Here is a 25,531-nt window from a genome sequence, read left to right as displayed (position 1 = left end):
TCACATTCAGCTATCCTAAAAGCACTTTAGATTTATTTATTTTTTACCCGAACTAGCAAAGACGAAGAAACTTCTTTTTTTTTTTTTTTTGTTAACGAAAGATCGAAGAAACTTCAATCTAGAAGGAACACCATTGTTTAGTTGCTTACTATACAATTATTCAGACGAAGCTTCTAAAGGGCAAGATGGGAAGATTACAAGCTCTGTTTGTTTATAAAGTAAACCGAGAAGGATTAATCAGTAATCAGTACTGTTATTACTATCCCCACTTTGTTTATAACAAAAAAAAAAGGAGAGGAAAAGAGCTCCAAGAGAACAAATGTCCCGAGATCCGGATTTACCTAAAAGAAGGGAAAACACATCCACGGAGAAATGTTATCAAATAACCTACCAATTCCGTTCAGTTCAATTCAAGACTTGTTAGAATTTGTTTTTACGATGGAATAGTTTTTCGGACCTTTGACCCGACTAGATCCAACTTAGATCCATAAACCTTCACATATAGATCATTTTTTGTCCAAAAATTACATCCTCCCTATCAAATGGAATTGAACGCCCGACGTTCAGACGTTTTGCACCTCGATCACTCATCACCCCATGGTGGGGCAAATCTATTAAAAAAATTGACGAAAGGGGCAAAAATGATGTTTCAAACTCGTCTAAGCAAAAACCAAGATTCAACTTTTGACAAGTTTTGATGGGGGGTCCATATTTTACAGAAGCATACAACACAAAAAGCGAATAGAAAAAGATTTTTTTTTTGGGGCCAAAAGTTGGGGAAAATGTAAAAAGAAGCAACAAATAATTTGTAGCAACCAAAACCAAAGCCAAGACACAAGTCATTTCAGAGTCTCGGACTTATATTACAAGAAACAGAACAACAACAACAACAACAACAAAATTATTTGACAACTCGAAATGCTAGAAAGAATCTCCCCCTAACTCCCCACACCAACACTCCCCCAAGTTTGAACCCTCTCCTTATTTTTTAGTTTCAGGAGTTTACTGCTTTTTAATATAACACCATGCAAATGCAACTCTTACCTCTCCTCCTCCTTCCCCAGGCAAAAACTACGGATCACACCTTGTGTAAAGATCCTTAGAATAACAGTTCCTTCTCGACCGTAATTTAAGAAAACGTAAGTTTTTTAAAAACTGGGATAGGAATGTTTTCTCTCTTACCCAAACGGGTTTCCTCCCGTGGGGAAAGAGGGCGGGTTGGAAGGAGGTCCAGAGAATGGGCCGCTGAAGTGTTGAGTAGTTCCTCCATATGGACCACCTTCTATAGTGTTCACAATGCTGCAAAAACGAGGGCTGCCGCTTTGTTAGGAAAGTTCCATACAAAGATGCAACTGAATTTCCCTCGTAATGCCTCAAAAGATTAAGTTCTAGTTTCTGAATTCTTTCAATCCAGCCAACTAAATGATGCGGATGTTCTATACAAATTGGAATTCATGCTTCTATATTGAGACCAGTCTTAAAATGAGCAACAACAGATTCAACATTATCAAAGGTTTAAGTTACCTGGGTGGCATGTTGCCCGGCATTTGTGGAGACATAAACCCTGAAAGTTGTGGATCGATTGTAGCAGAAGAGACAATGCTTAGTTTACTAAAGAAAATGTTATACAAGTGAAATTAAACAGAGAGGAGGAGCGCATGCTTTACTTGGTGGCAGTGCGGATGGATGACTTGGGACTTGGTAGGATATACCAGATGGAAGATGATGATGTGCTTGGGGTGGCATCGAGGCTTGTGAAACAGTACCAAGGCTTGAAGTGCGGGTCATTCCCATCGGCGGTAAAGCACCTTGGAGAGATGACATCGACATGAACTGAGTTGCCTGTTAACCATTTTTACATCATTTAGGGCATTAAATCTAAATTCATTTTGATAAGAAAGGGATAACCTAGTAACTCTCAAGCTAACTCATTGCAAGAGTGTTCGTAGGTGCTCCAATCAACGTGCCATGGAATGCCAAAAAGCAATTTGGAACAGTACTCAGTTTTATCCGCTAGAAACATTACAATTAAAAAAACATGCATTTCGAGAAGATACAAGGCCTTGGAAAATTATTTCAATAGAGACTGGTCAAACAAAAAAAGAGCGCGTACCGTCTGTGTTTGTGGAGTTGGTTCATTGCCAAAGTCAAAAGGGTTCATTGACTTCGGTGGCTGCTGAAAATTCTGGAACTGCGTAGACAAAAACGCAGATGATCGATCATGAGAAAATCACAAGCAGGCAGAGGGGCCACCTCGGTGAAATTAAATGTGAAATAAAAACATATCAAAAGAAATACCATGGCGGTGTTATACTGCTGCATGCCAAAGCCCATACCATGAGGTGGACCAGCTTGCCATCCATGTGCTGCTGCGTGATATGATGGGTAGGTTGCAGTGAATAGATCCTGCAAAGAAGCTGGTAAATTATTTCGGAGTGATACGTGAGTATATGACAGCCAAGTGTTTGAGCAAATTGATTACCACAGGCAGTTCTTTTCTTCCAGAAGGTTTCACTTCAACACCAGGAGTGGCCTCTTGAGAGACTCCTTGAAGTGGTTGCAGAGCTGGTGCACTCTGGGATCTTTGTACATTAGAGACCAGGGTTGTGTTCCATGGCTGCAGAAAAGATTCAATAATCATAATGCCATGCCGTGAATAAAAATTTCACCTAGAAAGGAGGTGAGTTCTATTTAAATTTTGAGGATTCCATAATGAAGTACCCACCTGATTTTTCGAAGGTCCGTTCTGAGGTGGCACCATATTTTGGGGCGTGGAATAACCGACATGCATAGGTAACAATGAAGGAGACTGCTGCTGGACATTAGGCCATTCCTGACCAAAAGCTTGAACAGAAGTGCTGCTAACTGGAGCTGTACTATTTCCAGCACCAAAGCATGAAGCAGAAACAGGAGGACTTGCAGGAAAGGCAGTAGCATCTATTGAAGCACTGGCCCCGCTAGGCAGTCCTGATGTCTGAACTGGGACTGAAGAAGGAACTGCCAACTGAGACAGAAGCGAATCCACCGTATTCCCATTAGCTGGAGCTTGAGATAAAGTTGTGCTCGGGATTGGGGCAGTATCAAAAGATGCCCAATTGTTATCAGATGAAGTTGTTGACTGCACAACAGGCTGAGGAGCTGTTGATTGCTGCATTTGTGTTGAGGCAGGAGGTTCAGGGTCGGCATCAAAATCAATCAGACTGACAGAAGTTTCCACCTTCACTTCTGGGGGATTCTCATTTGCGGAAGATAAACTGCTCGATGATACAGTTCTCTGCAATAGACCAACACGAAGATCAACATTCTCTTTCTTCCCTAGACTTAAGATGATGTTACTATTTCAATATGCGTGGTAAAACAGCTATATCGATGTATGTATCAATGGCAGAGCTCACAATAAGTAGCAAAAGTTCAAGAAAAGGATCGATGGCTCTTATTACTTCAGAACTTATAAAAACTCCACAAAAGAAGAAGCCAAACCTTCGCATGTGCCGAAGCATCAGTATTTCTGTTACCATCGGGTTTTGGAGGTTCGCCAACACGAAGAGGAACTACACTGTCACCCAAAATCTCCCGAATAGGTCGAACCACTGGAGGGGGGGATGAACCCAAGTTTTTTCCTTGATCAGGAGATTGGGAACCCTCTTCAGATTTTCTTCCACTTCCAAATCTATCCTCTCGGCGCCAATCATTTACAATTTCTGGACGAGAGGGGCTTCTGGTGTAATCACCGAATTTCCTGCTACCTGGTTCGAAGCCAGGACTTCTGCCTCCTGCATCTGACCTGTCACTGTAACGGCGGTCATATGCATCTTCATATTGTGGACTTTGAGCGCCACTAGGACTCCGAGTTCCATGAAAATCATTTTTGTCGCCCTGCAGAATATAAGAATAAAAGGAAACCTGAAGCTGGCAGACTGTACTAATTAATAAAGATAAAAGGAGACTAGTCTTCTACAACTAACACTAAAGCCTGCTTGATGCTTTTATGATAACAAAGGTTACTGTATGTAATGAAGTACATCATGTGGACCACTGAAGGTTTGTCTAAAACTAAAAGAAACCAATAACAGAAGAAAACATGCATATTACCATCTGTCCCCTTGGAGGCTTGTCATCATTCTTCTCACCCATGTATCTTTTATTTACATAGACATGTCTAATGAAATCACGCAGCCGCTCAACATTACTAAAAAAAAGAAAGGAAACAGATCAGAAACCCTAAACATTGTAAAAAAAATCAATTATACAGCGAAAGATTTGTAATACCTTCCATCAGGTAATGACTGACGTTGTAGATCAAATCCTTTAAAATAAATTTCCTTAGCACGCTGTCATGGAAAATTTAAAGTAAGACCCCCAGGAAAATAACTCTTTATCATCAGAATGAAAAGAGAGGGACATTGTTAACACCTGATTTCCTCCTTCTTGTAGTGCACCAACTTCTTGTGAAGTAAATTTGGCCATTGATACAGATTTAACGCGGTGGGTAAACTCACGACTGAAAAATATCCATGCATACATCAACCACAATCAAAACCTTACATACAGGAATAGTAGATATACTACAGAATCGAACACTTACTGTATTCCGCTGCAATTTGTACAAACAAAAGTCCAGAAAGTAGTGCAAACATATTGTGGTCCCTGTTCAAGCAGGAAGAAGAAATTTTAGACAACCCCCAAAACCTTATGTCTGCTATTTCACATGAAGAGAGTTAAAAGAGAGAGTAAACTCACCAGGCTGTTGCAGTTAATACACCTCTTGTTCTCAGGAAGTTTGAGAAGACCCCTAATAACCCGCTCGTTCTTCTCGTCTTCTTTCAGCCGGCTAGCCATTTTCTGCTATCAACACCAGCTACCACTGCATTGCAGAAAACATACTTCTTAAGAAAGTTTCCCGGAAGCTAACTTTTCTCCAAACCCTACCCAAAAATCACCATATGTGCGCTTCTTAATTATCGGAATTCTGAAGAACTGATCGCTTGTTCCAATCGAATTCCTATTTTCAATTGTTTGAATTCAATAAAATTATGGAACTCAGACACCACTAATTCTCACCACTAGTTCCATAATCGAGTTCAAGACAATTGAAAAAACTGTCTCGGTAACTCCAACACCAGAAACTAACGCATAAATTCCAGATCAAATTCCACTCCAGGCACAACAAACCACATATCGGGAATGATTAAAGAACCAATAAGAACCACGACCGAGCACAGAGAAGCATTCAGATCTAAGGAATTCTAGACAAGTCAAAGCGAAAACAACGACAGAAACTGATAAACCCTACCAGATTCAGAAGAAATGAAGTATTCGGAAAATCGAATTTGCACAAACCTGAGGTTATCCCAAAAAAATCACCTCCGCGATTATACGTTTTCAGCTTTGACGGCGATCCAGAAGTTTCCTCTTCCACCTCTCTCTCTCTCTGGTGAAGCTGTCACATAAATTACTCTTCCTTTAACAGAGAGAGAAAGCAAGAGAGAGAAGGGGGGGGGGTTTGTACAGCTAAGAACTAAATGTTCCGCTTTACCAAAGCTAGAGAGAGATTGTACAGTAGAGAGAGAGAAGCGAACGGCGAGGTAATAACGGAATTTTGACGACGTTACGTGTGGAATCTTCTTGTCCAGGCGTGAATTTGACGGCTGCGGTCTCTTCCGTTGAAGTTTGACGGAGAATGGTCCGGGAGAAGTCATTAACAGCGACTAATTGTTGTAATTATCCTGATTTTCGCAGATAATTACTTGATTCTCGGTGAATTGTCGAAAGAGTTTACTAATTGTTACTGCCAGCAAAAATAAATTAAATTACATTTGCATTCGTATATCATTATGCCGAATTTCTCATCTTTCATCCCCAAAAAAAATTAAAAAAAATAAATAAAAGCAGGTTGTATAAAGTATATGGGCTTTAGGCCCATTTTAGCTGAAGCGAAAGCCCAAATTCCTTTGAAAAACAAAACTCGTGCTTGAGCCCTAAATTAATATCTTACTCTACGACGTCTTGTCGGACGCCGGAGCCGCCATAGCGCCGCCACCGCCGAATTTTCTTCCTCCGATTATATTTCCGGCGGATGGTGACGATTCTTCCGGAGGAGGTCGATGAAGGATGCGGAGGAAGGATCGTCTTAGCGGTGGAAGATAAGTCGGAGACGGCATGAACTCGTCGGAGCTGTCGAGAGAGTCACAGCTGATTCCGCCTCCGTCACCGTCGGGTCGGCGGAGGCTTAGCGGGTTGGATTCCGGGTCGGAGCTTCAATTTCGGGTACGATTCGCCGTCTTTAATCCGTCGTTACCGTTAATCAAAATTGCACAGCTGGCTCGAAACATAACGGAAACGGCTAGACGGACGTTAATGAGAGCCAGACACCCAAAACTTCGCCGTTTTGGCTATCCACGGCAAAGTTTCGCGCGCGATCCCTTTTTAAGCTCCATGTAATTTTTAATCTCCTTGTATTGCATCTTCCTTCGTTGTTTCTGAAAAACTACAGTTCGAAATCATCAAGAAAGCTGACATTTTAAGAGGGGGAAAACTTGGAAGAAACCGAAATCACCATAATCTTCGAGGATCGATCAAGGGTCTTCATCGTGTTAGAATTCTTTGATCGACTAGGGTTTTGATTCGATTTCTCAGAATCTGGGTTCTTCCCATTTCCTTCTGGGTCTTCGTTTTCTTGAGATTGAAGCATCATCATCATCCATGGTGCATCGTAGAGGTAAGCGAGCGAGCAGAAACAAGGCCAATGTGCCTTTGACAAGGCCGAGAAGAGAAGGGAAATACTCAGATTATTCGGATGCGAATTGGGGTTGGGAAGAAGATGAACTCAGAGAATACGCTCGTGAACTCAGAGAATCTGAAGATCATTTCGGACAGAGCAGGTAATATTCTTGTTTGTTCGGATTTGCTGAAAGTACTCAGAATTTCAAGAAGATTATCTGGCGTTGCCTTGAGACGGGTAGGGACCGAAATGATATAACGAAGTCGAATCATGAATTTTTTCTTTAGTACCGTCGGTTAGTTTATGGTTCATCAATTGTATAGGTCGCACCAGAATGCTCGTGGAGTGGAAGTTGGCTCGCTGATTGATCAGAAAGAACCCGATGATCAGTTCAGACAGAACCGTGGAAGACGGAACATGCCTTACGGTGGTGGTTCTAGACTGAATCTCGGCGGACAAAACCGGTGATTCTTGTTCTTAGCTCTATGCTCTATGAGAATTAAAACAGATTTTTGGAATTTGGATAAAATATATGGTGCCTATTTCTCTCCACAGGTTCAACCAGAATCCTCAAGAAAAGAAGTGTAAGAACCAAGGACTAGAGATGAACAAGAAGTTCGAAGAAATGGATTTGCGGGAAAGATATAAAAAGGGATCAAAGGTAGACAAAACCCGTAAAAGTTCTGATCTTCGGAGCATTCGAGAAAGCCCGTGTAGAGGACACGAGCAAATTGCTGCGTACCGAGAAATGGATAGTAAACTGGAGTGAGTTTTTTGTATAATTTTCGATTGAAGATAACATTCTCTTGTTCAAGTTTCTGTCTGAACCATCCTGATTGTTGCTAAATTTTCCAGGTGGGGAAGAGTCCAGAAAACTTCAACAGATGGTTCTGCAGATTCGAGAAGGCCGAGAAGAGAAGAGGGCTACTCAGCTTTTCCCGAGGAGGACGAGAACAGTGATCGGGAAGAAGACACAGGAGAAATGTACAAAGACGATGATGGAGCTCATCAAATGGAATTTGAGCCGAAAGATTGGAAAGGAAAGGGGATGATGAACTATCAAGAACCTGATGATCATTTTAGACCAAATCATAGCAGGTAACTCTTGTTTGCATCTAAATAATCTGCATAAGATACCAAGAAATATACACAGCATCTGAAATTGTGATAATAGATACAAAATCATTCAATTTTCGGTAAATCTCGGTTCCATTATCAATTCATCAATGGTTCATAAATTGCATAGGTCGAAGAAGAACCATCGACAGAATCAAGAAAGGTGCGAGAAGGCGGCTCCGAGTTCTGATATGAAAAAGTCTGTGCCGCAAAAAATGCGTAGGAGCTCATATTCGTCGAGTAAACGGGAGTAAGTTTATTACAACTTTATGTTTGAAAACATATTTGGTCCTACCGTTTTTTTTGTCCGATACAATCCTGTTATTGCCATCCTTCTCTAGGTGGAGAAAAATCCGGAAAGCTTCAACCGCCGATTCGATGTCTCGGTAAGTCGCGTGGAATTTCCCTACGATGTTCTTCCTTCGCCTTCTTGCGATATGCTCCCCGTATTTACTCGACAATCTGAGCAGGATATTGCCTCAAACTTCACCTGTACAGAGACAGACAGTAACTGGTGTTCATACTTCGGATTCAACCAGAGAATCTATGTCTCCTTCTGCAAATGCTGGAGGTGGCTTTGATCAGAATCATAATATGTCGGCTGATCGTAACTTTGGGGATTTGCCATTGTCAGGCTATAATGTTCAGATGTCCTCCTTCCATTCTAACCAGTTTGCACCTTGGAGAAACATGCCTGATGATCCATTCAGACAAGAATATGGCCATGAATCACCATCAACCTTTAACAGGCAAGCGCGATCTATCTTTCCGTCGTCCCGGCTTAACCAATTGCCTTCTCAAATGCTGGAGCATCACCCCGGGTTTATGTCCAGTCCTGTTTAACCCTTATTCCGGTCAACCTTCATTCCCGACTTGTTACATTCTCAACCCGAGGACATACTGGTTTCACCATCCTTCACAGGTTCCGAATCACGGGTTTGACCGTCGTTTGACCGCTACATTTCAGCCTCGGTTCGGATCGCTCTCTCCAGGCTTGCTCGCGCCACAGTCGCAGCCGTCCACGGCTAACCGCCCTTCACAAGGTTTGCCTTGGAGACAACAGCCAATGAATGCTCTCTACTTTGGAACTCATCCTGTTCCATTTGTCCCGTTCTTCGGTATAATCTCTCTGAATTTCCCATGACTTCTGCTTCTTGAATCCTTCCTTCCTTCTTTTCCTCACCAATGCCGTAACATTATCAGGGAAGGGGCTTCAACCTCGTACCGAAGATGCTCCTGAATGATCCGTACCTTCTGTTCCTCGATCCTTTTTTTTTTGTGTTTTTCATCTCTGTAAATGATGTTATCTTAGATTTGTTTTGAACATCCATTAGATTTTGATACGTTATCCTTCTTATGAGCATCATCATAGTTCTTATGTGCTTAATGTTTCTACTATATGTCGTAATTTTTCGCCCGATTTATGTAATATTAAATATAAGGGTATGTCTTTTATTGCGTATATAATCCCGGGTTTGCATCAAAATGTCTCCTTTCGTTCCCGTTGTTTTTAATTTCGATTAAATTTGAGATTAAACTATAAGGATGTTTTTTTTTTCTTACTTGGGGAAAATAAATATAATTCCATATACTTTGCTCCCTCGGACAATCAACAAGGTGTCGGTGGATGAATCTACAAGTCTCTTGGGATTCAAAGCTAAGTTAAACTTGTAACGAGACAAGGTGGAAAAATAAATAAATGTTATGTTTTGTTTTTGTTTGCTGCTTCTACGAATTCCTCGTATATATAATAATAATCTCATACATTGGCTTGTTCCCTTTTTTTCACTTTTGTCCCAAAGTTTTTATTTCCCAATGGTGTGTCAGGCGGTCCATTAGAGAAATAAATATTGGACATCTTATGAATGTGAAATTATTATTATTATTATTATTGATAAAAAAAAAATCTAAGAGACATCGCCGTAGATGGACCTTACTGGCTCTTCAGAAAAGTGGTTGTTATTTTATTTATTGTCTTCTCCAAAACAAAATTTAACACCAATGCATTTTCATTTCTTTTTCCAAATTAATTTATCAAATTGTGAATTCATGTTCCTTTTTTTGTAATTTAAAGATTATTCTTCCTTATGATAAGGAGAAACACTGTACTAGTAGTAGGGTGGGCAATTTCAGTACCGAACCGAAAATTGAACTGTCCAAAATTTTTGATTTTTTTTTTTTATAAAACCGAATTTTGCAGAAATCAATCGAAACGAACCGAATTTTTTAAAAATTTGAAAAATCTAATTTTTTTTTAATAAAAATCGGAATAATGAAACAAATCGAAACTGAAATCAAGTCGAATTGAATATGATATAATAAACTATTGATATATATTTTTATAAAATCGAAAAAACCAAATCGAATCAATTCTAATCGAATCCGAACAGAACATCGAAACATCCATAGGTATAGTATGAGTTTGGATATGTGATAAACAATAGTGGCTTTAAAAATATTGGAATTGGAAACTTTTATAAAATAAAAATAAAAATGTTACGTTTAGAAGGTCCACAATCCACATGCAATTGGGGTTAAATAGTCAACATTTTATATCATTTTTTTTTTTTAAATTTTGGTGAAGTGAATATAGCTCGGTAGCCAAAGAAGAGACAAGACAGAAGCCTTGATAGACCACTCCAACTATTTGGTAGGTCCATTTTTTGCAGTGAACAAAATATGCAATTCGATTTTGTTTTTCGAAGTCTCGGAGATAATACAAAATTCCAATAATTCATACATTTTGGAATCTGCAAAATGATATATTTGTAATATGTTATCTTTTTTCACATTTTAAGCATATCCTTGCATAAATTATAGTTAAAGTAATAATGATTTTTTTTATTGGTAAAAAAAGATATATTCTCTTCCATTCTTTAGATTATAATTAGGATAAGGTTTTATTATGTATTCGATCTTGGTTATTTTATTTTTATCTATTTATTATATTAGATTTCTATTCGATTGGAATTCATGTTTAAATTAATTTTAGTAAAAAAAATATGCAATTTTAAGATCTTTTATTTAAGAGTATTTTAACTTAATCGATTTTGATTAAAAACCCATATTTAATTGATTTTAAATCATTTAAGCATAGGAAAATCACGATTTATTATATTATCTTGTAATTATGTCGCATTATTTCGACTTTCATTTTGATATGGTTTATATCAGCCTATCATTGTTATGTTTCTATCGGCTTTAAAGAAATGCGGATATTCAAATTCTTTTAATTTTAATTTACATATATTGTTGAAATGCGCCAATGAATAGTCACTTAGATATAGTTGTTATCAATCCCATCGATACCAAATAAAGAAAGAGAAGGAAACAAGTGTGTGTGTGAGCACATGGACCAACTGTGCTTTAGAAGGTGACCAAATGCGTTCATGCAACATAACAAAATAGCAAAATATATAATATAAAACCCAAATTAATTATTATATATATATATAAATAATTGTGTAATATAAAACCCAATTTTCAAAGCATATAAACTTTGGAATCAATTGTGATTATTAGTTGTATAATGATATCATAACATATTTTTCTTTACTAGTTTATATATATATATATATAATATATTCATTAATATATATAACACATCAAAACAACACAAATAACAAGAATTTTTCTTCGATTTTTTTTAAAAAAAAGGTGGACCGACTCAATTGGGTCATGCCACCAATAATTGTGGGGCGGTGTGTCCCTATTTTATTTATTTTATTTATTTTGAGAATATTAATAATTAGAATTCATGACATTAGATTGATAGACAGCTTCTATTTTTCCAACTCCTTTCTACTCATACTTGTTTCAAATCATTCGATCTTGTCCGTACACTTGTCTTAATATAAATTTTTGCATCCATTATAAAATTTCAAAGCATATATGCTTTGGAATCAATTGTGATTATTAGTTGTATAATGACATCATAACATTTTTTTCTTCACTAGTATATATATATATATATAATATTCATTAATACGTGAAGAATACATATTATCTTAAACAATAATAACATCAAAATCGGATCAAACAATGTTTATTCTTAATTAAAAGTTTAAGACGTATGGGAATTTCCATTGATTTGGTTTGCTAAAATCGCATTTCTTTTATTCAAATAATAAATAATGTTTGTAATAATTAGAATAAAAATAATGGGGAAAATATAGATGATGAGGCTATATAGGGAAATGATGGAGCGTGGGATAACTATTAATGAGAAACAAGACGGTCTAATTAATTAGCATTTTTTTTGGCATGCAAAGCATAATAATCGCATATTTATCTTCACGTGATTTATCCCTAAACTCTTAAGCGATTTGGCGTGTAATCAAAGATATTTCGCCCTTTACTCTCTATTTTTCATTTATTTTCTTGACGACCAAACCATTAAAACAAAAAAAAAAAGTTACCAATTTTTTATAAATTACAATTTTAAATAAAGTTATATTATCATTGGTTGAGTTTCTTTGTGTATATATATCATGCACATATACATTTATAGAAGTTTACAATAGAATATGTTAATAAAGTAGAAGGCAGATCCAAAATAGATGGCATTATTTTGGTTTTATTAGAACATACACGAAATTAATGTGATTTTTTATTTATATATCAAAATAGTTAAAATAATTAGCCTAAATCTATCAATTTCATTTAAATAAATTTCGGCACTGGTTGGGATCTTTACATATATATAATCGTGTCCCTTCGAATATATATGGAGTTATTACAATTTACTGGTATTAAATAGCGCAATCATATATAGTTTTTATTTTGTTTTTTACTATTTTTTGTTATAAATAAAAAAATGTAATAAAAATAAAGGAATTGAAAACGGCAGCGGCGAGAGTAAAGACAAAAGAGAGAATGCTTATCCACTCTTCAATCAATGATTTAAATAAATTACAAGCCACACTAAATTAAGCCTTGCATCCGTCACATGCCTCGCCTCGTCACACTATTCACTAAACTTTATATTCATTTTTTAAAAATACTTGTGAACCAAAATGAAATAAAAATGCGTTGATGTTGGAGAGATTTTGAAAGTGATCAAATAAAATATCTTTTTTTTTTAAGTGGTTATAACAAATCTTAGTTTATTAGAACGTATTAAAGTTTATTTCGTTAGAGTTTGAAAATTATTTATTGTGACCTATTTAATAAAAATCGAGATTAAATATTTTATTGTCAATTCGGTATTTGAATTGTTTTTCTTGGATTTTTGTTTTACTTCCAAAATATGATTTCTTTTCGAGACTTTTTGTCCAAAACACAAAAAATATCAGTTCGAAGTTCAATGAAAAGGGGCATCGTAAAATGCAAATAAATAATAATAATAATCGGAATTTTTATTTATACGAGTGTCACGGTCCATTTGTATCGTAAAGTGACTATGGTCGTGAATATTTAATTGCAGTTGCACAAATGCTTTAATACAAAGTATGAGAAGTGACAAGATTAGGGTTAATCTAATGATAGATTCAACATTGTAATTGATGAATACATTAAATCCCACGATACTACATCCCATTAGTCTCTTAGAGTAGCTTTTCCCACGTTTGACTTCTCCCTCTCTCTCTCTCTCTCTCTCTCTCTCTCTCTCTCTCTCTCTCTCTTACAGTGTAACCACAAGCAAGTGTCTCTCCAAGAGATTCTCTCCAGATTTTAACGTAAACCCCAGATTTATATATATTGTTCTTCACCGGAGATCATCTCTCTCTCTCTCTCTATAAACCCAGTTCTTGATTCTTGAATTCATGGTGGGGATTGCAATGGGGAAGCTCCTGAAGATTGGGAAGGTGTTGGATTGTCTGTTGCTTCCGACAAATCAGTGTTCATGTTTCTGTATGAACACTCTCGACAGCGAAGAAGATGAGTTCGAGAAGAAGCCTCTTATTCCCATGACATTGAAAGATGTTGTCTCTGGTGAACAGACTTTGGCTTTTCACCTTAAGCCCAAGGTACAAATTATATATACATACATATGTATGTATGTATGTGTGTGTATGTATGTATGTATGTATGTATGTATGTATGTATGTGTGTGTATGTATGTATGTATGTATGTATGTATGTATGTATGTATGTATGCATGTGTGTATGTATGTATGCATGTATGTGTGTATGTATATATGTATATGTGTGTATAAACGATCGATATATATATATATATATATGTATATATATAATCATGCATATCTCTTTATGTGAAATATGATATTGATTTTTTGACAAAAAAAAATTGATATTGAAACATACATATTTACTGGGGGCATTATCAAAAATACCCTTATTTTACTAATTCTATTTCAAGACCTACCCTTGTGATCAATGTGACCGAAATATAGTGTGGTCACATATTGATTTCATTGTTCATAACGTTAAATTTATGGTGTTATTTTAATCAAATGATTAGTAAGATATACAAGGTATGAACATAATGAATTAGTGTGATCACCATAAATTTAACGTTATAATCGATAAAATCAAAATGTGACCATACTATATTTCGGTCACATTGGTCACATACATGGTCACAAGGGTAGATCTTGAAGTAGAAATAACAAATTAAGGGTATTTTTTATATAATGGCTATTTACTGCTTACCGCTGTTTGGGGATTCGACTACTTTGAAAAAAAAAGGACATGTATTATTGAGATCATGGTTTGAACGTTGATGGGTTGATGGGATCTAAGTCGTTTCCTAATATAAGATTAGCCCAATATATATATATATGTATGGATTTCTGTTTAAATTTAAAATAATATATTATTGTCGAGCTTGTTGATGTGTATATGCAGGTGGTGGAGCTAAGGGTGTCTATGCACTGTTATGGATGCGCCAAAAAAGTAGAGAAACACATTTCTAAATTAGATGGTAATTATAGATTTACCGAATTCAGACGTTACAAAATCGAATTATTGTTATTTAGAAAATTTATTAATAAATGAAATAATGAAAAAAAAAAACAGGGGTGACATGGTACAAAGTAGAGCTGGAGAGCAAGAAGGTGGTGGTGAAGGGGAATATACTCCCATTCGAGGTGTTAGAGAGTGTGTGCAAGGTCAAGAATGCTCAGCTTTGGTCCTCTTGATTCATTATCCATCCACATGCCCATTGTCCCTTCCGTGCATGTTCCTCCTCATCATATATATATATATATATATATGTATGTATGCATGCATGTATTGATCATGCATTATATATGTATCTCTTGTGTTCCTAGGAACAGGATGGATTCTATATGTAATGTCTAGATCCATAGTGTAATGATCAAATTGCGGAATGAGTTATTTTCATGTAAGATTGTAAATTGTTCTCGATTTCGCGAATTATGTATTAGAGATATCGAATATTTTAAAATTTTATACATCAGTTTTGATATTTATTTAATATATTTTATATTTATATAATTTTTTTATAATAATTAATTAATTATCGAAATCAGTCTATCTATCTTTATACTCATGAATTATTTATTTTTTTAATATAGAAGCAGAAATAAATAATAGAACGGTTTCTTTTCGTCTATCTTTTGAATTTGAATGATGTATAAATTGTGTTTGTCTGGCCACTCAATCTAGAAGTGAAAATAATGTATCACCCATCTCATTTCATTAAAAATGGTTGGACATTTTATATCAATATAATAGTATACTATATACAATAGACTGTATTATAAGATTCGGCTAATTTCTTTTTTAAAAATATATATACTAATTTAGATTTAAAAAAAAATTGTACTACATATTGTCCTCCATGGACCAAAGTCTCGTGCAAGAATTTGTAACATGTTCGAAATTACATTTGTAATGGATCATCCTCAATTCCACAAATAATTTAATTCATTTGGACTCGGAATTAACTATTGAATCTTTCATTTTTTTTCCATTTAAACCTATTTAAATTACTCTAATTCACACAATTTATAAATTAGATTTCAAACTCAAGTGAAAAAATAAATAAAAAATGCTAGAATTGGGCCTGGGTCTGGGCCTGATTAAATATAATAAGAGTACAACATTTGAACCCAACCCAATATAGTTAGCCAGGTCAGATTTACTGCGCGTGCACTCCACCCGCATTCCACGTCAAGTATTTTCACCAGTTTCTTTCCACGTCAGCACATGGGAAGGTTGACCCCCTCAACACACGCCTCGACGCGCTCAGGATGCGCGTGCGTCTCAGTTCCCATCTCGCAGTCTTTGCATTGACGTAAACGAGAGGCCGCGAGATTCATATTTTTTCTATCTCCCTTTTCCAGACGAACGGAAAATCAACAACGACAAAGCTCTCTGGGTTTCGACATAGTTTCGGTTTCCGACACCAAATTCTCTCATGGGTTCGCTGTCGTCTCGTGAAAACCCTAGTTTCTGGGTTATTACCCAATAATCTACAGGTATTCATCATATTTTACCTGGCCCCGATCCTTGTTGTCTCGATTTTGGGTCTTTTCGGCCCCGTTCTCTCGATTCCGATTATGTAAATTTTGTCTGCTTGTGTGTTCTTTCGTCTTTCTCTCTGGGCTGTGCATAATTCGTCTTGTGGGTTTTGTTTATGCTTCAATTCGCTATTTGATTTGGATGCCATTATCAAAAGGACTTATTTTTTCGTTGAAGTGACGATTTTTTGTGTTGATTTTGATGGTTTTAGCATTTGCATCAGCTGCAGTTTCCCATTCTTCCTGCATTGTGCTTTCCATGACGCTCTTGCATCTTATCTTCTACTGTTTTGTTGTTCTTGTTTTTGCTGGAAAACCTTTATCCTTAATTATATGATTGTCTTCACACTTTAGTCATGTTTTAGGGCACGAGTCAGTGATTATGTGAACAATGTTCCCTTAAATTCGGACGTGGATGAGTAAAGGAACGATCTTTAGGAAAATGCACAATGTTTCCCGGTTAGTCGTTGTATTTATCACCCTGCCTACTCGGGCAGGACCATAACAAGATAGCACTGAGTCATAATACAGGCCGGTTGTGCCAGATCATCGAATTCTCCTTTGCATTCGTCGGTATTCTCACGCGTGTAAAAATTGTTGCCACATTAGAACATTCCTAGTTTACCTAGCAAATGAAGTGGAGCTGTTTGTGGAACTTCTGTGGGTTTTTTTTTTTCTCAAGTTCTGTTCGTAATTTGAATTAGAGGGTCAAGAGAAGTTAAGGTATTATTGAGAAATTTTCTGAGCTTGTTCATTATGGTGTGAGGTTAGTACGAAATAAATTGGAAATCTAATGGTTGGAAGAAGAATTGCAATGGTTATCTTTGCGATGGGAGTGAAAGGAGAATGGCCTTGAACTTAAAAAAAAAACATCTTTTCTCACAAATGAGCCTAGACTGATCCTTGACTCTTCAAGAGTGTTGTCTGCGTATTTGTGATTTACCCAGTTGTTGGATGAATTTAAAGGGTGGAAGAAAATCTTTATTCGATTTTGATCAGTACCCAAACGCTAGAGAATGCTCTTGTGTTTGCTTGTAGATTTTAATAAGAGTTTTGGCGAAACGTTTACATAGAAACAACAGCGGAACGGTAATTTATTTACCCGAGAAATATAAGATGATTCTGTTTGCTTTCTTTCTCGAATTCATCGATCAAATGTTTTTATATTAGATTTTCTGAAGTTTTGTTCTAATTCTTCGTTATAAGGAGGAGTACTAAGCCTACTATTGTTCATTGATAATTTCTGGATCAACTTAGAGAGTGAACTGGTCAGTGTATCTGTCTTCACTGCATGTGGCTTCCATGTTTTTGCCTTCTGCAGATTCTAATTCGTAATTTTCATTTGGTCGTGTTCAAAACCAAACCTCTTCGTTCACAACAAAAGGACATTAGTTTGATTATCAGTGCTATTTTGACCACCCGTTTACGGTTACATCTCCTCTCAGACTCCCTTCTCTTTCAGGTTATATCTTTTTCGTTGATGTCACTTGCATTAGCATCGCATTTTTCCTGAGATCCATGACATTTTATTTTCCGGTCATATGTTCTCCTTTAGATTACTGCTGTTGAGTTCTTGGCATATATGGAAGAAGCATTTGCCCCCTTCAGGCTAGTGCCATAGTTGGAAATTTCCTAACCTGTCGATTTAATTTCATTTTGGTTGCTATTTCATTCTATAAACCGAAAAAGGGTCGTAGATGGATTTCACATCGTGGCCTTGACTCTTATACCAATTAAAACCTAAATTTCATTTGTCTCTCTGTTTCCTCCGCCACATTTGAAGAACGATATTTCCTTTAATTCCTCTGTCATTCTCCATGTCGAATTCCCATGGTTTGTTTTCTTTTCCTTGCAATTTTTTTTATAGAGGCTTCTTGTTCATTCAAATGATGCAGATATCTGAAAAAGAACCCTCTTTCACAAGGGTTCGAATGTTTTGCTTGAGTAATATCTATCGTTTCCTCTTGGTTTTTTTCTTCGATTTTGGGTATTTAAATTCAGTATAATCTCCAGGATTTAGTGTTAGTGAATAGTTTAATTGGAAGGTTTGAATTCTGACACTTATGGTCTATAGATTACTTGCAGAATCCCTCTCCTGTCATTTTCTCCGCAGTTTCTTCATTTCTAGGTTTCTGGGTTGTAGATAATGCTCAGAAGCTTCTGCATGTACATTAAGAGACAGAACATGTTAGATGATTCTCACATGTCTTTGTTATTCATATGTATAGACAGAGTGATACACACATACATACACCATTTATCACAATTTTTTTTCTGATGATGGCATGCATTTAGCTTAGTTAAAACAGTTGAAACCCGAGGCTTACGGTTCATGAGAAAGGCTGTGTATTAGATATGGATGCGGTTGTATATCTCTATTAATCAAAATCAACACTATGTAGAAAGGTTATGAATATGCATAACTCTTTCATATCAATGATGCCAAACAATATATCTTATGTTTATCTGCTTTGTCTTTCTTGCAGGTTGGAATCCGGAAAGTGTCATTGTATCCGGGAAAGATGGGAAGGGGGAAAGTTCTGAAAGAATCTCGAAACCCGTTCTGGAATTTCTGATCCCTGCTTCATCGAGCAAAATTCTTCTGACTAAAACCCGTAAGAAGAAGAACAAGAATAACGCAATTTCCTCGAAAACAAAGATGTCACAACACCGAAAGGCAAGCAACAAGGCAAAGAGGAGCAATGAGACTCAAAACCCTAATGGAAAACAGCCTAACGGGAAACAAGACGACGGTTTCAGACCCGAAAATGCAACCTTGTCATCATGGATCTGCAAGAACGCGGCCTGCAGAGCTTCTCTACCCATAGACGACCCTTTCTGCAGGAGATGTTCGTGCTGTGTATGTCATAAATTTGATGAAAATAAGGACCCGAGCCGGTGGTTGGTTTGTGAGCCCGAACAATCTGGTGAGGCGGATTTCTGTGGCTTATCCTGCCATCTCGAGTGTGCCTTTCTACAAGATCATGTCGGAGTTTTTAGTCTCGGAAAGGTGATGAGCCTTGATGGAAATTACTGTTGTTATTCCTGCGGTAAAATTTCTGGGGTTCTACGGTAAGCCACTTTCTTCCTTGGGTATATATATTGGCATACTGCACATATGACCAAGCATATATATATATATACATATATATAAATATGTGTGTGTGTGTTCATCTCTTGCATGAGAATAGGCAATTTTATTGTCTTTTCTTTCTATCCATCCTCAAGAACTTGATAGTTTTCGCTTGTATCGTGTTTGAACTTGTAATTACCATTACATATTGATGAATTTTTGTAAAAACACACACTTAAGGGTTTCTTCTACATACGAACAGCTGTTGGAAGAGGCAGCTCGTGGCGGCAAAGGATGCACGTCGAGTTGATGTACTATGTTACAGGATATACCTGAGTTACCGGCTTCTCGAGGGAACTTCTCGGTTCAGCGGATTGAATGAGATTGTAAAAGTTGCAAAGTCCAAGCTGGAAGATGAAGTCGGCCCGCTCGACGGGAATTCAGCCAAAATGGCTCGGGGAATCGTTAGTAGGCTTCCTGTTGCAGCTGAGGTCCAAGAGCTTTGTGTTACTGCAATAAAAATGGCAGATGACTTGTTAGCTAATGCTTCCACCATGGATCTAATGGCCAGAGGTCAGTCTCAGTTACATGATCTTACCTTTTTTTTCCAAATGATTCAAGAAATGGGTACGTGAAAAATGAACGAGAAACTTCAAAAAACACGAAAGGGACCTCGGAAATAGTGTTTATGTCTGAATTTAGGTTAATGCCGTGTCTCCCTTTTGTGCAGATTCACTTCCTGCTGCTTGCAAGTTTCACTTTGAAGAGATTACACCGACATCGGTAACTTTCCATCTGATTGATCTGCCTCAAACCTCATCATATGATGTCAATGGCTACAAGTTGTGGTGCTTCAAAAGCCGAGGAGAAGCTCCTGGAGAGGTTCCGTTTCGTCAGTTCCATAGAAATCAGAGGAGGATGAAGATATCGAACCTGCAGCCATGCACCGAGTATACATTCCGTGTTATCTCTTACACGGAAGCTGGTGATGATTTAGGTCACTCCCATGCTCGGTGCTTTACCGAGAGCGTCGATATCATGCAACGGAAACGTGATGTTTCGAGAGGAAGAGCTGCTCGGGAAGGGCAGGCTTCGGATCGGGAGGAAAGATGTGGTGTTCCCTCTTCAAGATTCAAGATCTCGCAGTTTGCGAAGTTGATGCAGTTGGCCGAGACCCAAGAAGAAGAAGGTTTGCTCGACGTGTTTTACAATGTGGATACCGAGAAAGATTCCGGGACGGAGGAACTGCCATCGGGCCGCCGCCCACATGGGTTTGACCTGAATACAGTCTCGGTACCCGATCTGAACGAGGAATTCACTCCTCCCCGAGATTCTTCGGGCGGCGAAGACAACGGAATCCCGTTGGATCTACCCGCTGAGGCTGACGACGAGGAAGAGGATGACGATACATCTGACGGAACAGAGAAGAACAATGGCTTAGTCAGATCAGACGGAAGCAATGCCTCTCTCCGGACAGAGGAAGAAGACGTGCCTGAACTCGGTTTCCTCGAAAGGGTGGCCAGGAAAAGGAAAGAAAACCCGAACGAGGAGGAGGAGGAGGAGGCCGAGCCTCAAGAATGCGACAGCTCGCTGGTGAAGAAGGGTTTACCGGACGGTCTGGACGAGGAGCTCGTGAAATGCGTGAAGACGGTACGGAGGCTCGAGCGTGGAGGGCACATCGATCAAGAATTCAGGTTGAAGTTCTTGACTTGGTACAGCCTCAGGTCCACGGTTCTCGAGCGCCGGGTCGTGAATTCGTTCGTACAGAACCTGGAGGACGAGCCGTCGAGCCTTGCCGACCAGCTCCGTGACTCGTTCTTTGATATCGTCTCGGCCAAATGCCCAAGCAACTGATCCTCCCTCCATTTTTACATGGTAAAATCATTGTTTCATCATTAAGTATATATATATCTATATATAACCCAGGATTATCTAATTTTTAAACTGGTTGTTTATCATCATTCAGACCACATGTGAAACTTCTTGTCCCTCTGTGTTTATTTCTGATCATGTAGGGATTTTATTAAAACTCTTTTTTTTTTCCTTTTATTTGTTTTTGTTTTCTTAGGAGATTTCTTGAAAACTCTTGTGGGCAATCATTTTGCCCTCTTCCCTCTGTGTTTTTATAAATTATAATAATATAATTATGAATAATTAAACAGGTCTCTCTCTCTCTCTCTCTCTCTCTCTCTCTCTCTCTCTCTCTCTCTCTCTCTCTCTCATTCCCGCTGTGCGCTACTTCGCTGCCCTTTTCCTGGATTGTGTTCACTTTTCTATATTTGCCGATTAATTAATAGTCTTATTTATTTTTTTCGGAAAATCCAAAAGAAATATCTAAACCTTTTTTGCCAAATAAAATTTTAACTTTTTTTGAGTAATAAATAAATCTAAATTATTACAGTTATTATTTTTAAATTCATCAATGATTTGGTTTATCAACATATTTGAATGATAACATGTCAAAGAACTTATAATATATAATATCTATATGTAATGTCATTATTTAGATTTAAAAATGACAACGATAGTAAAAATCGAGTTTATTTTTTATTGGAAAATAAAGGTGAGATTTTATTTGATAATTTTTGTTTTGTAAAAATTGATAAATTTAGGTACTTTTTTTTTTGAAATTTGTCCTATTTTTTATCAATATTAATTAATTGGATATATAAATGAAAAGTGGTAATCCATTGTCTGCGGCAGTCTCATCTTGGCGGGCAGCCCGCATCTTTTTTTCTATTTAATGTATATTTTTAATATAAAACTATAAGCCCAGTGGGCCTACAAGTAAACAATATGGGCCCATTCACATCAATATGAAGCCCAGTCAATTGATAAGCATATCTATTATTTTCTCCAACTTCACTTGGCCTCAAGTCATGATGAACTAAACGCCGTCGTTTTATGAGGGGAATTTTCCTGATCATATGTGCATGGACGTTTATCTTCTGCGACGAGAATTGCAGACCTCTAGTTTCTCTCTCTCTCTCTCTAGGATGCCGCTTCTTCATGCTCAGTCATGGCGGCAACCTTCATTTCAGGGCAGAGCTTCGTTGCCGAGAAGAGGCAAGTCTAGAGAATCGCTCCTATCGGAGGAGTTTCTTCAACCACAAGCTTCCATCTTCACCTCCAAGCCTCTCGGGATACGAAGATCGAAATGGGAACCTCAGAAAGTCTCTGTTTCAAGATCACTTGTAGTTAAAGCTACTTCTGCTCAAGGTGAATCCTTGTGTTTTGTGTTTGTAATTCAATGGTTTTCGAGAAACAGAGACGTATTTGAGGCTTGTGTAAGCATTTCCTTATGTCGTGTTCAGTAGAAATTAGGGTAAATGGAGAATCTGAGTGATCAATTTAGTGGATGAGATGGGCATTTAGTAGTTTGGACTTCGATTCGCATTTCAGGCCATTTTGTTTGAGGTTGGTTTTTGCAGTCATAATCATGAACTGGCAATTTCCTATTATGATTGTACCTCTCTGCCGTTTTATTTCTTACTGTAAGATCCTTGTGCATGTAGCTCTTACAAAGAAGTTTGAAACAATAGGGTTTGGTTCCGAGTTTAAGTCCTGTCTATCTGTCAAGACATTTTCTTAAGCCAAGTATGATAGTTTTGTATTAAGTTAAGCATTGGCTTAAATTTTCGATTTCTGTAGCCAGTAATGGTGTGAGAGTAACAGAAACAGCTGAGAAAGACGTGTTGAAGGCGCTGTCTCAAATCATCGACCCTGATTTCGGAACAGACATAGTTTCCTGTGGCTTTGTGAAAGACTTGGAAATTGATGAAGCTCTTGGGGAGGTATTCTGAAATATATTCTGTGTGGTGTGGAACCAGTTCTTATTTCGGGGTTTTGTGATACATCTGATGATGAAACTTGTTTGGCTCGGTTTTAGGTTTCCTTTCGTCTGGAGCTGACAACACCGGCATGTCCAGTCAAGGACATGGTAAATGACAAAATAATCCACCATTCTTTGCTCAACAACTGATGATGTACCTTGAAGTGGTAGACTTTCATTTCGTTCGATTGCTTTCACTTTGAAACTAATTCTCAAAATTTGGGTGAAGCTTAAATAAAACAAATAAAATTTCATCAGGGGTTTAGTGTTATATATGCTTGGAGGCATGCATACAAGCAGCAGTTTCATTATTTAACTTCCTTATTTGTTGTTGGAATAAGAGTATAATGGAATACATATGGCCTGCAGTTTGAGCAGAAGGCAAATGAGGTAGTTGAAGCTCTTCCTTGGGTCAAGAAGGTCAGTGTGACCATGTCAGCTCAACCAGCCAAGCCCATGTTTGCCGGGAATCTCCCTCCGGGATTAGCAAGAATTTCAAACATTGTGGCTGTTTCAAGTTGTAAGGTACAGAGAACATAGTCCTTGCCATTCTTTTGTAGTATTCTATGTTTCTTCTGTAGGAAATGTGCCTTATAATCTTGAATTCAACATGAATCTCAGGTCTAGTTTCGATAAATCTCAACCGTTTCATCTTGTTTTTCTAAAGAAAACTGTTTTTTTCCCACAGAATTAATAAAATTTTGAGAACTTGGGATTAAGGTGCTGTTGTTATTGTTGCAATAAGTTTTTGAGGATTTCTTAAGAGTATAGTTGGAGTTGCTGATTTGCTGTTAAATTATTTTTTTTTCCCACAGAATTAATGTCGGTTTTTTCTTCTCCATGAATGTAGAAGCTAATCAGTACGTTTTAGTTAGTAACACCATTTCGTTAGATTAACTTCTCAGGGGGGTGTTGGGAAATCAACAGTAGCTGTAAATCTTGCATATACTTTGGCCGGAATGGGAGCCAGAGTTGGTATCTTCGACGCTGATGTCTATGGTCCAAGTTTACCGACCATGGTCAATCCTGAGAACCGGCTCTTGGAAATGGTAATATGATCTTGACTAGTTAATTATCTGTTTTTTTTTTCAGTTTTTTACATGAAGAGCTAAGTTGTGAAATTGTTAAATATGTTTTGATAGAACCCTGAGAAGAGGACCATAATTCCAACAGAATACTTGGGGGTCAAGCTGGTCTCATTTGGATTTGCCGGGCAAGGACGTGCCATAATGCGAGGTCCTATGGTTTCCGGGGTCATAGACCAACTCCTAACCACAACCGAGTGGTTCGTCTTTCTAAATTTAAATTATAATTTCCTCTTTCTTCACAAGCATGATAGAGAAAAGTTTCTGAAATTTTTAAGAGGAAATGCTTTGCAGGGGAGAGCTGGATTATCTTGTTATTGATATGCCTCCTGGAACTGGAGACATTCAACTCACGCTATGCCAGGTTTTCACTATGAACACCCTTCTCACTTGACCAAATTTCTGTAACAATTTCATCGAAAGCAATGTGAATATGGATATCTAGATACTTTTGGTATAGTTTATAATGTAAAGCTGAATCCTTTAGCTAACCTAAAGGAAGTTGACATTTGTTGAAAGTTTCTTCTTCTTCTTCTTCTTTCTCGTAAACTTATACTACGACGATATGTATCAGGTTGTGCCTTTGACAGCTGCTGTTATTGTCACCACTCCTCAGAAGTTAGCCTTCATTGATGTTGCCAAAGGTGTACGGATGTTCTCAAAGCTCAAGGTCTTTTCTTTTTTTCTATTCCATATTTTCATTACAAGATATCCGTTGTGATTATTCTGTAGACAAAATGTCACAATTGATGAACCTTAGATGGATCTTGTGAAGTAGGTGCCTTGTGTTGCTGTTGTGGAGAATATGTGCCACTTTGAGGCTGATGGAAAACGATATTACCCTTTCGGAAGAGGTTCGGGTTCTCAGGTAGCTCTCGTATACGTATGTATTGTTACATATATTTCATGTGCAAATTATTCAACTTCTAATGAGAGTCTCTGACTGCAGGTTGTCCAGCAATTCGGCATACCCCATCTCTTTGACCTTCCCATTCGACCAACGGTACATATTATATGTATCCTCAGTTCAATAACATGATTGATTATACATAATTATCACATTGGACCCAGAATCCTAAATGATGATTATTTATTTCCCTTGTGATTGACAGTTATCCGCTTCTGGAGATAGCGGAACCCCTGAAGTGGTGACTGATCCTCTAGGAGAAGTCTCCAGAACATTCCAGGATCTCGGTGTATGTGTAGTGCAACAATGTGCAAAGATACGCCAGCAAGGTAACCCCCCCCCCCCCC

General features: G+C 37.5%; 5 protein-coding genes across 10 annotated transcripts in view; 4 read left to right on the top strand and 1 right to left on the bottom strand.

Moving 5' to 3' along the window:
• Positions 1-739: 739 nt before the first annotated feature.
• On the bottom strand, positions 740-5,515 carry LOC104808754 (probable ADP-ribosylation factor GTPase-activating protein AGD14). Of its 2 annotated transcripts, none has more exons than XM_010534537.2 (14): positions 5,341-5,515; positions 4,741-4,864; positions 4,586-4,647; positions 4,414-4,501; positions 4,270-4,331; positions 4,093-4,189; positions 3,481-3,876; positions 2,726-3,274; positions 2,483-2,617; positions 2,299-2,406; positions 2,114-2,191; positions 1,668-1,842; positions 1,525-1,564; positions 740-1,299 (listed from the first exon to the last, which is right to left on the bottom strand). In XM_010534537.2, exons 2-14 carry the CDS (start codon positions 4,837-4,839, stop codon positions 1,179-1,181), a joined length of 2,010 nt encoding a protein of 669 aa, XP_010532839.1. In that variant the 5' UTR covers positions 4,840-4,864; positions 5,341-5,515; the 3' UTR covers positions 740-1,178. The 2 variants fall into 2 exon arrangements, with proteins under 2 accessions (XP_010532839.1, XP_019057599.1); XM_019202054.1 differs by having other exon boundaries at positions 5,379-5,515.
• Positions 5,516-6,011: 496 nt separating this feature from the next.
• LOC104808752 lies at positions 6,012-9,215 on the top strand. Of its 5 annotated transcripts, none has more exons than XR_770989.1 (9): positions 6,012-6,267; positions 6,637-6,881; positions 7,045-7,185; positions 7,277-7,486; positions 7,577-7,819; positions 7,968-8,087; positions 8,179-8,223; positions 8,308-8,955; positions 9,041-9,215. XR_770989.1 is itself a non-coding variant. In XM_010534534.1 (9 exons), the coding sequence occupies exons 1-9, from the start codon at positions 6,160-6,162 to the stop codon at positions 8,788-8,790; spliced, it is 1,422 nt and encodes a 473-aa protein (XP_010532836.1). In that variant the 5' UTR covers positions 6,012-6,159; the 3' UTR covers positions 8,791-9,215. The 5 variants fall into 5 exon arrangements, 4 of the variants coding, with proteins under 4 accessions (XP_010532836.1, XP_010532835.1, XP_010532837.1 ...); XM_010534534.1 differs by having other exon boundaries at positions 8,308-8,586; positions 8,760-9,215; XM_010534533.1 differs by having other exon boundaries at positions 8,308-9,215.
• A 4,099-nt stretch (positions 9,216-13,314) lies between these two features.
• LOC104808751 lies at positions 13,315-15,214 on the top strand. The gene is made up of 3 exons (XM_010534532.1): positions 13,315-13,806; positions 14,648-14,723; positions 14,819-15,214. The coding sequence occupies exons 1-3, from the start codon at positions 13,603-13,605 to the stop codon at positions 14,938-14,940; spliced, it is 402 nt and encodes a 133-aa protein (XP_010532834.1). The 5' UTR covers positions 13,315-13,602; the 3' UTR covers positions 14,941-15,214.
• Positions 15,215-18,104: 2,890 nt separating this feature from the next.
• On the top strand, positions 18,105-21,470 carry LOC104808750 (VIN3-like protein 1). Its single transcript, XM_019202014.1, has 4 exons — positions 18,105-18,120; positions 18,774-19,359; positions 19,623-19,933; positions 20,091-21,470. The coding sequence occupies exons 1-4, from the start codon at positions 18,105-18,107 to the stop codon at positions 21,212-21,214; spliced, it is 2,037 nt and encodes a 678-aa protein (XP_019057559.1). The 3' UTR covers positions 21,215-21,470.
• Positions 21,471-22,299: 829 nt separating this feature from the next.
• LOC104808749 (fe-S cluster assembly factor HCF101, chloroplastic) overlaps positions 22,300-25,531 on the top strand; it is a 4,081-nt gene continuing 849 nt past the window's right edge. The window contains exons 1-11 of the mRNA XM_010534529.2: positions 22,300-22,579; positions 23,012-23,154; positions 23,250-23,300; positions 23,562-23,717; positions 24,098-24,241; positions 24,335-24,477; positions 24,572-24,641; positions 24,852-24,947; positions 25,056-25,145; positions 25,227-25,280; positions 25,390-25,513. Of these exons, the coding sequence (XP_010532831.1) occupies positions 22,357-22,579; positions 23,012-23,154; positions 23,250-23,300; positions 23,562-23,717; positions 24,098-24,241; positions 24,335-24,477; positions 24,572-24,641; positions 24,852-24,947; positions 25,056-25,145; positions 25,227-25,280; positions 25,390-25,513 (1,294 nt within the window). The 5' untranslated portion in view covers positions 22,300-22,356. The remainder of the gene's footprint in view (positions 22,580-23,011; positions 23,155-23,249; positions 23,301-23,561; positions 23,718-24,097; positions 24,242-24,334; positions 24,478-24,571; positions 24,642-24,851; positions 24,948-25,055; positions 25,146-25,226; positions 25,281-25,389; positions 25,514-25,531) is intronic.

The sequence above is a fragment of the Tarenaya hassleriana genome, unplaced genomic scaffold, assembly GCF_000463585.1.
Source record: "Tarenaya hassleriana unplaced genomic scaffold, ASM46358v1 Cleome15, whole genome shotgun sequence".
In the NCBI taxonomy this organism is placed as follows: domain Eukaryota; kingdom Viridiplantae; phylum Streptophyta; class Magnoliopsida; order Brassicales; family Cleomaceae; genus Tarenaya; species Tarenaya hassleriana.
The sequence above is the reverse complement of the archived record's forward strand: the minus strand, read 5'-3'. Positions and strand labels throughout refer to the sequence as shown.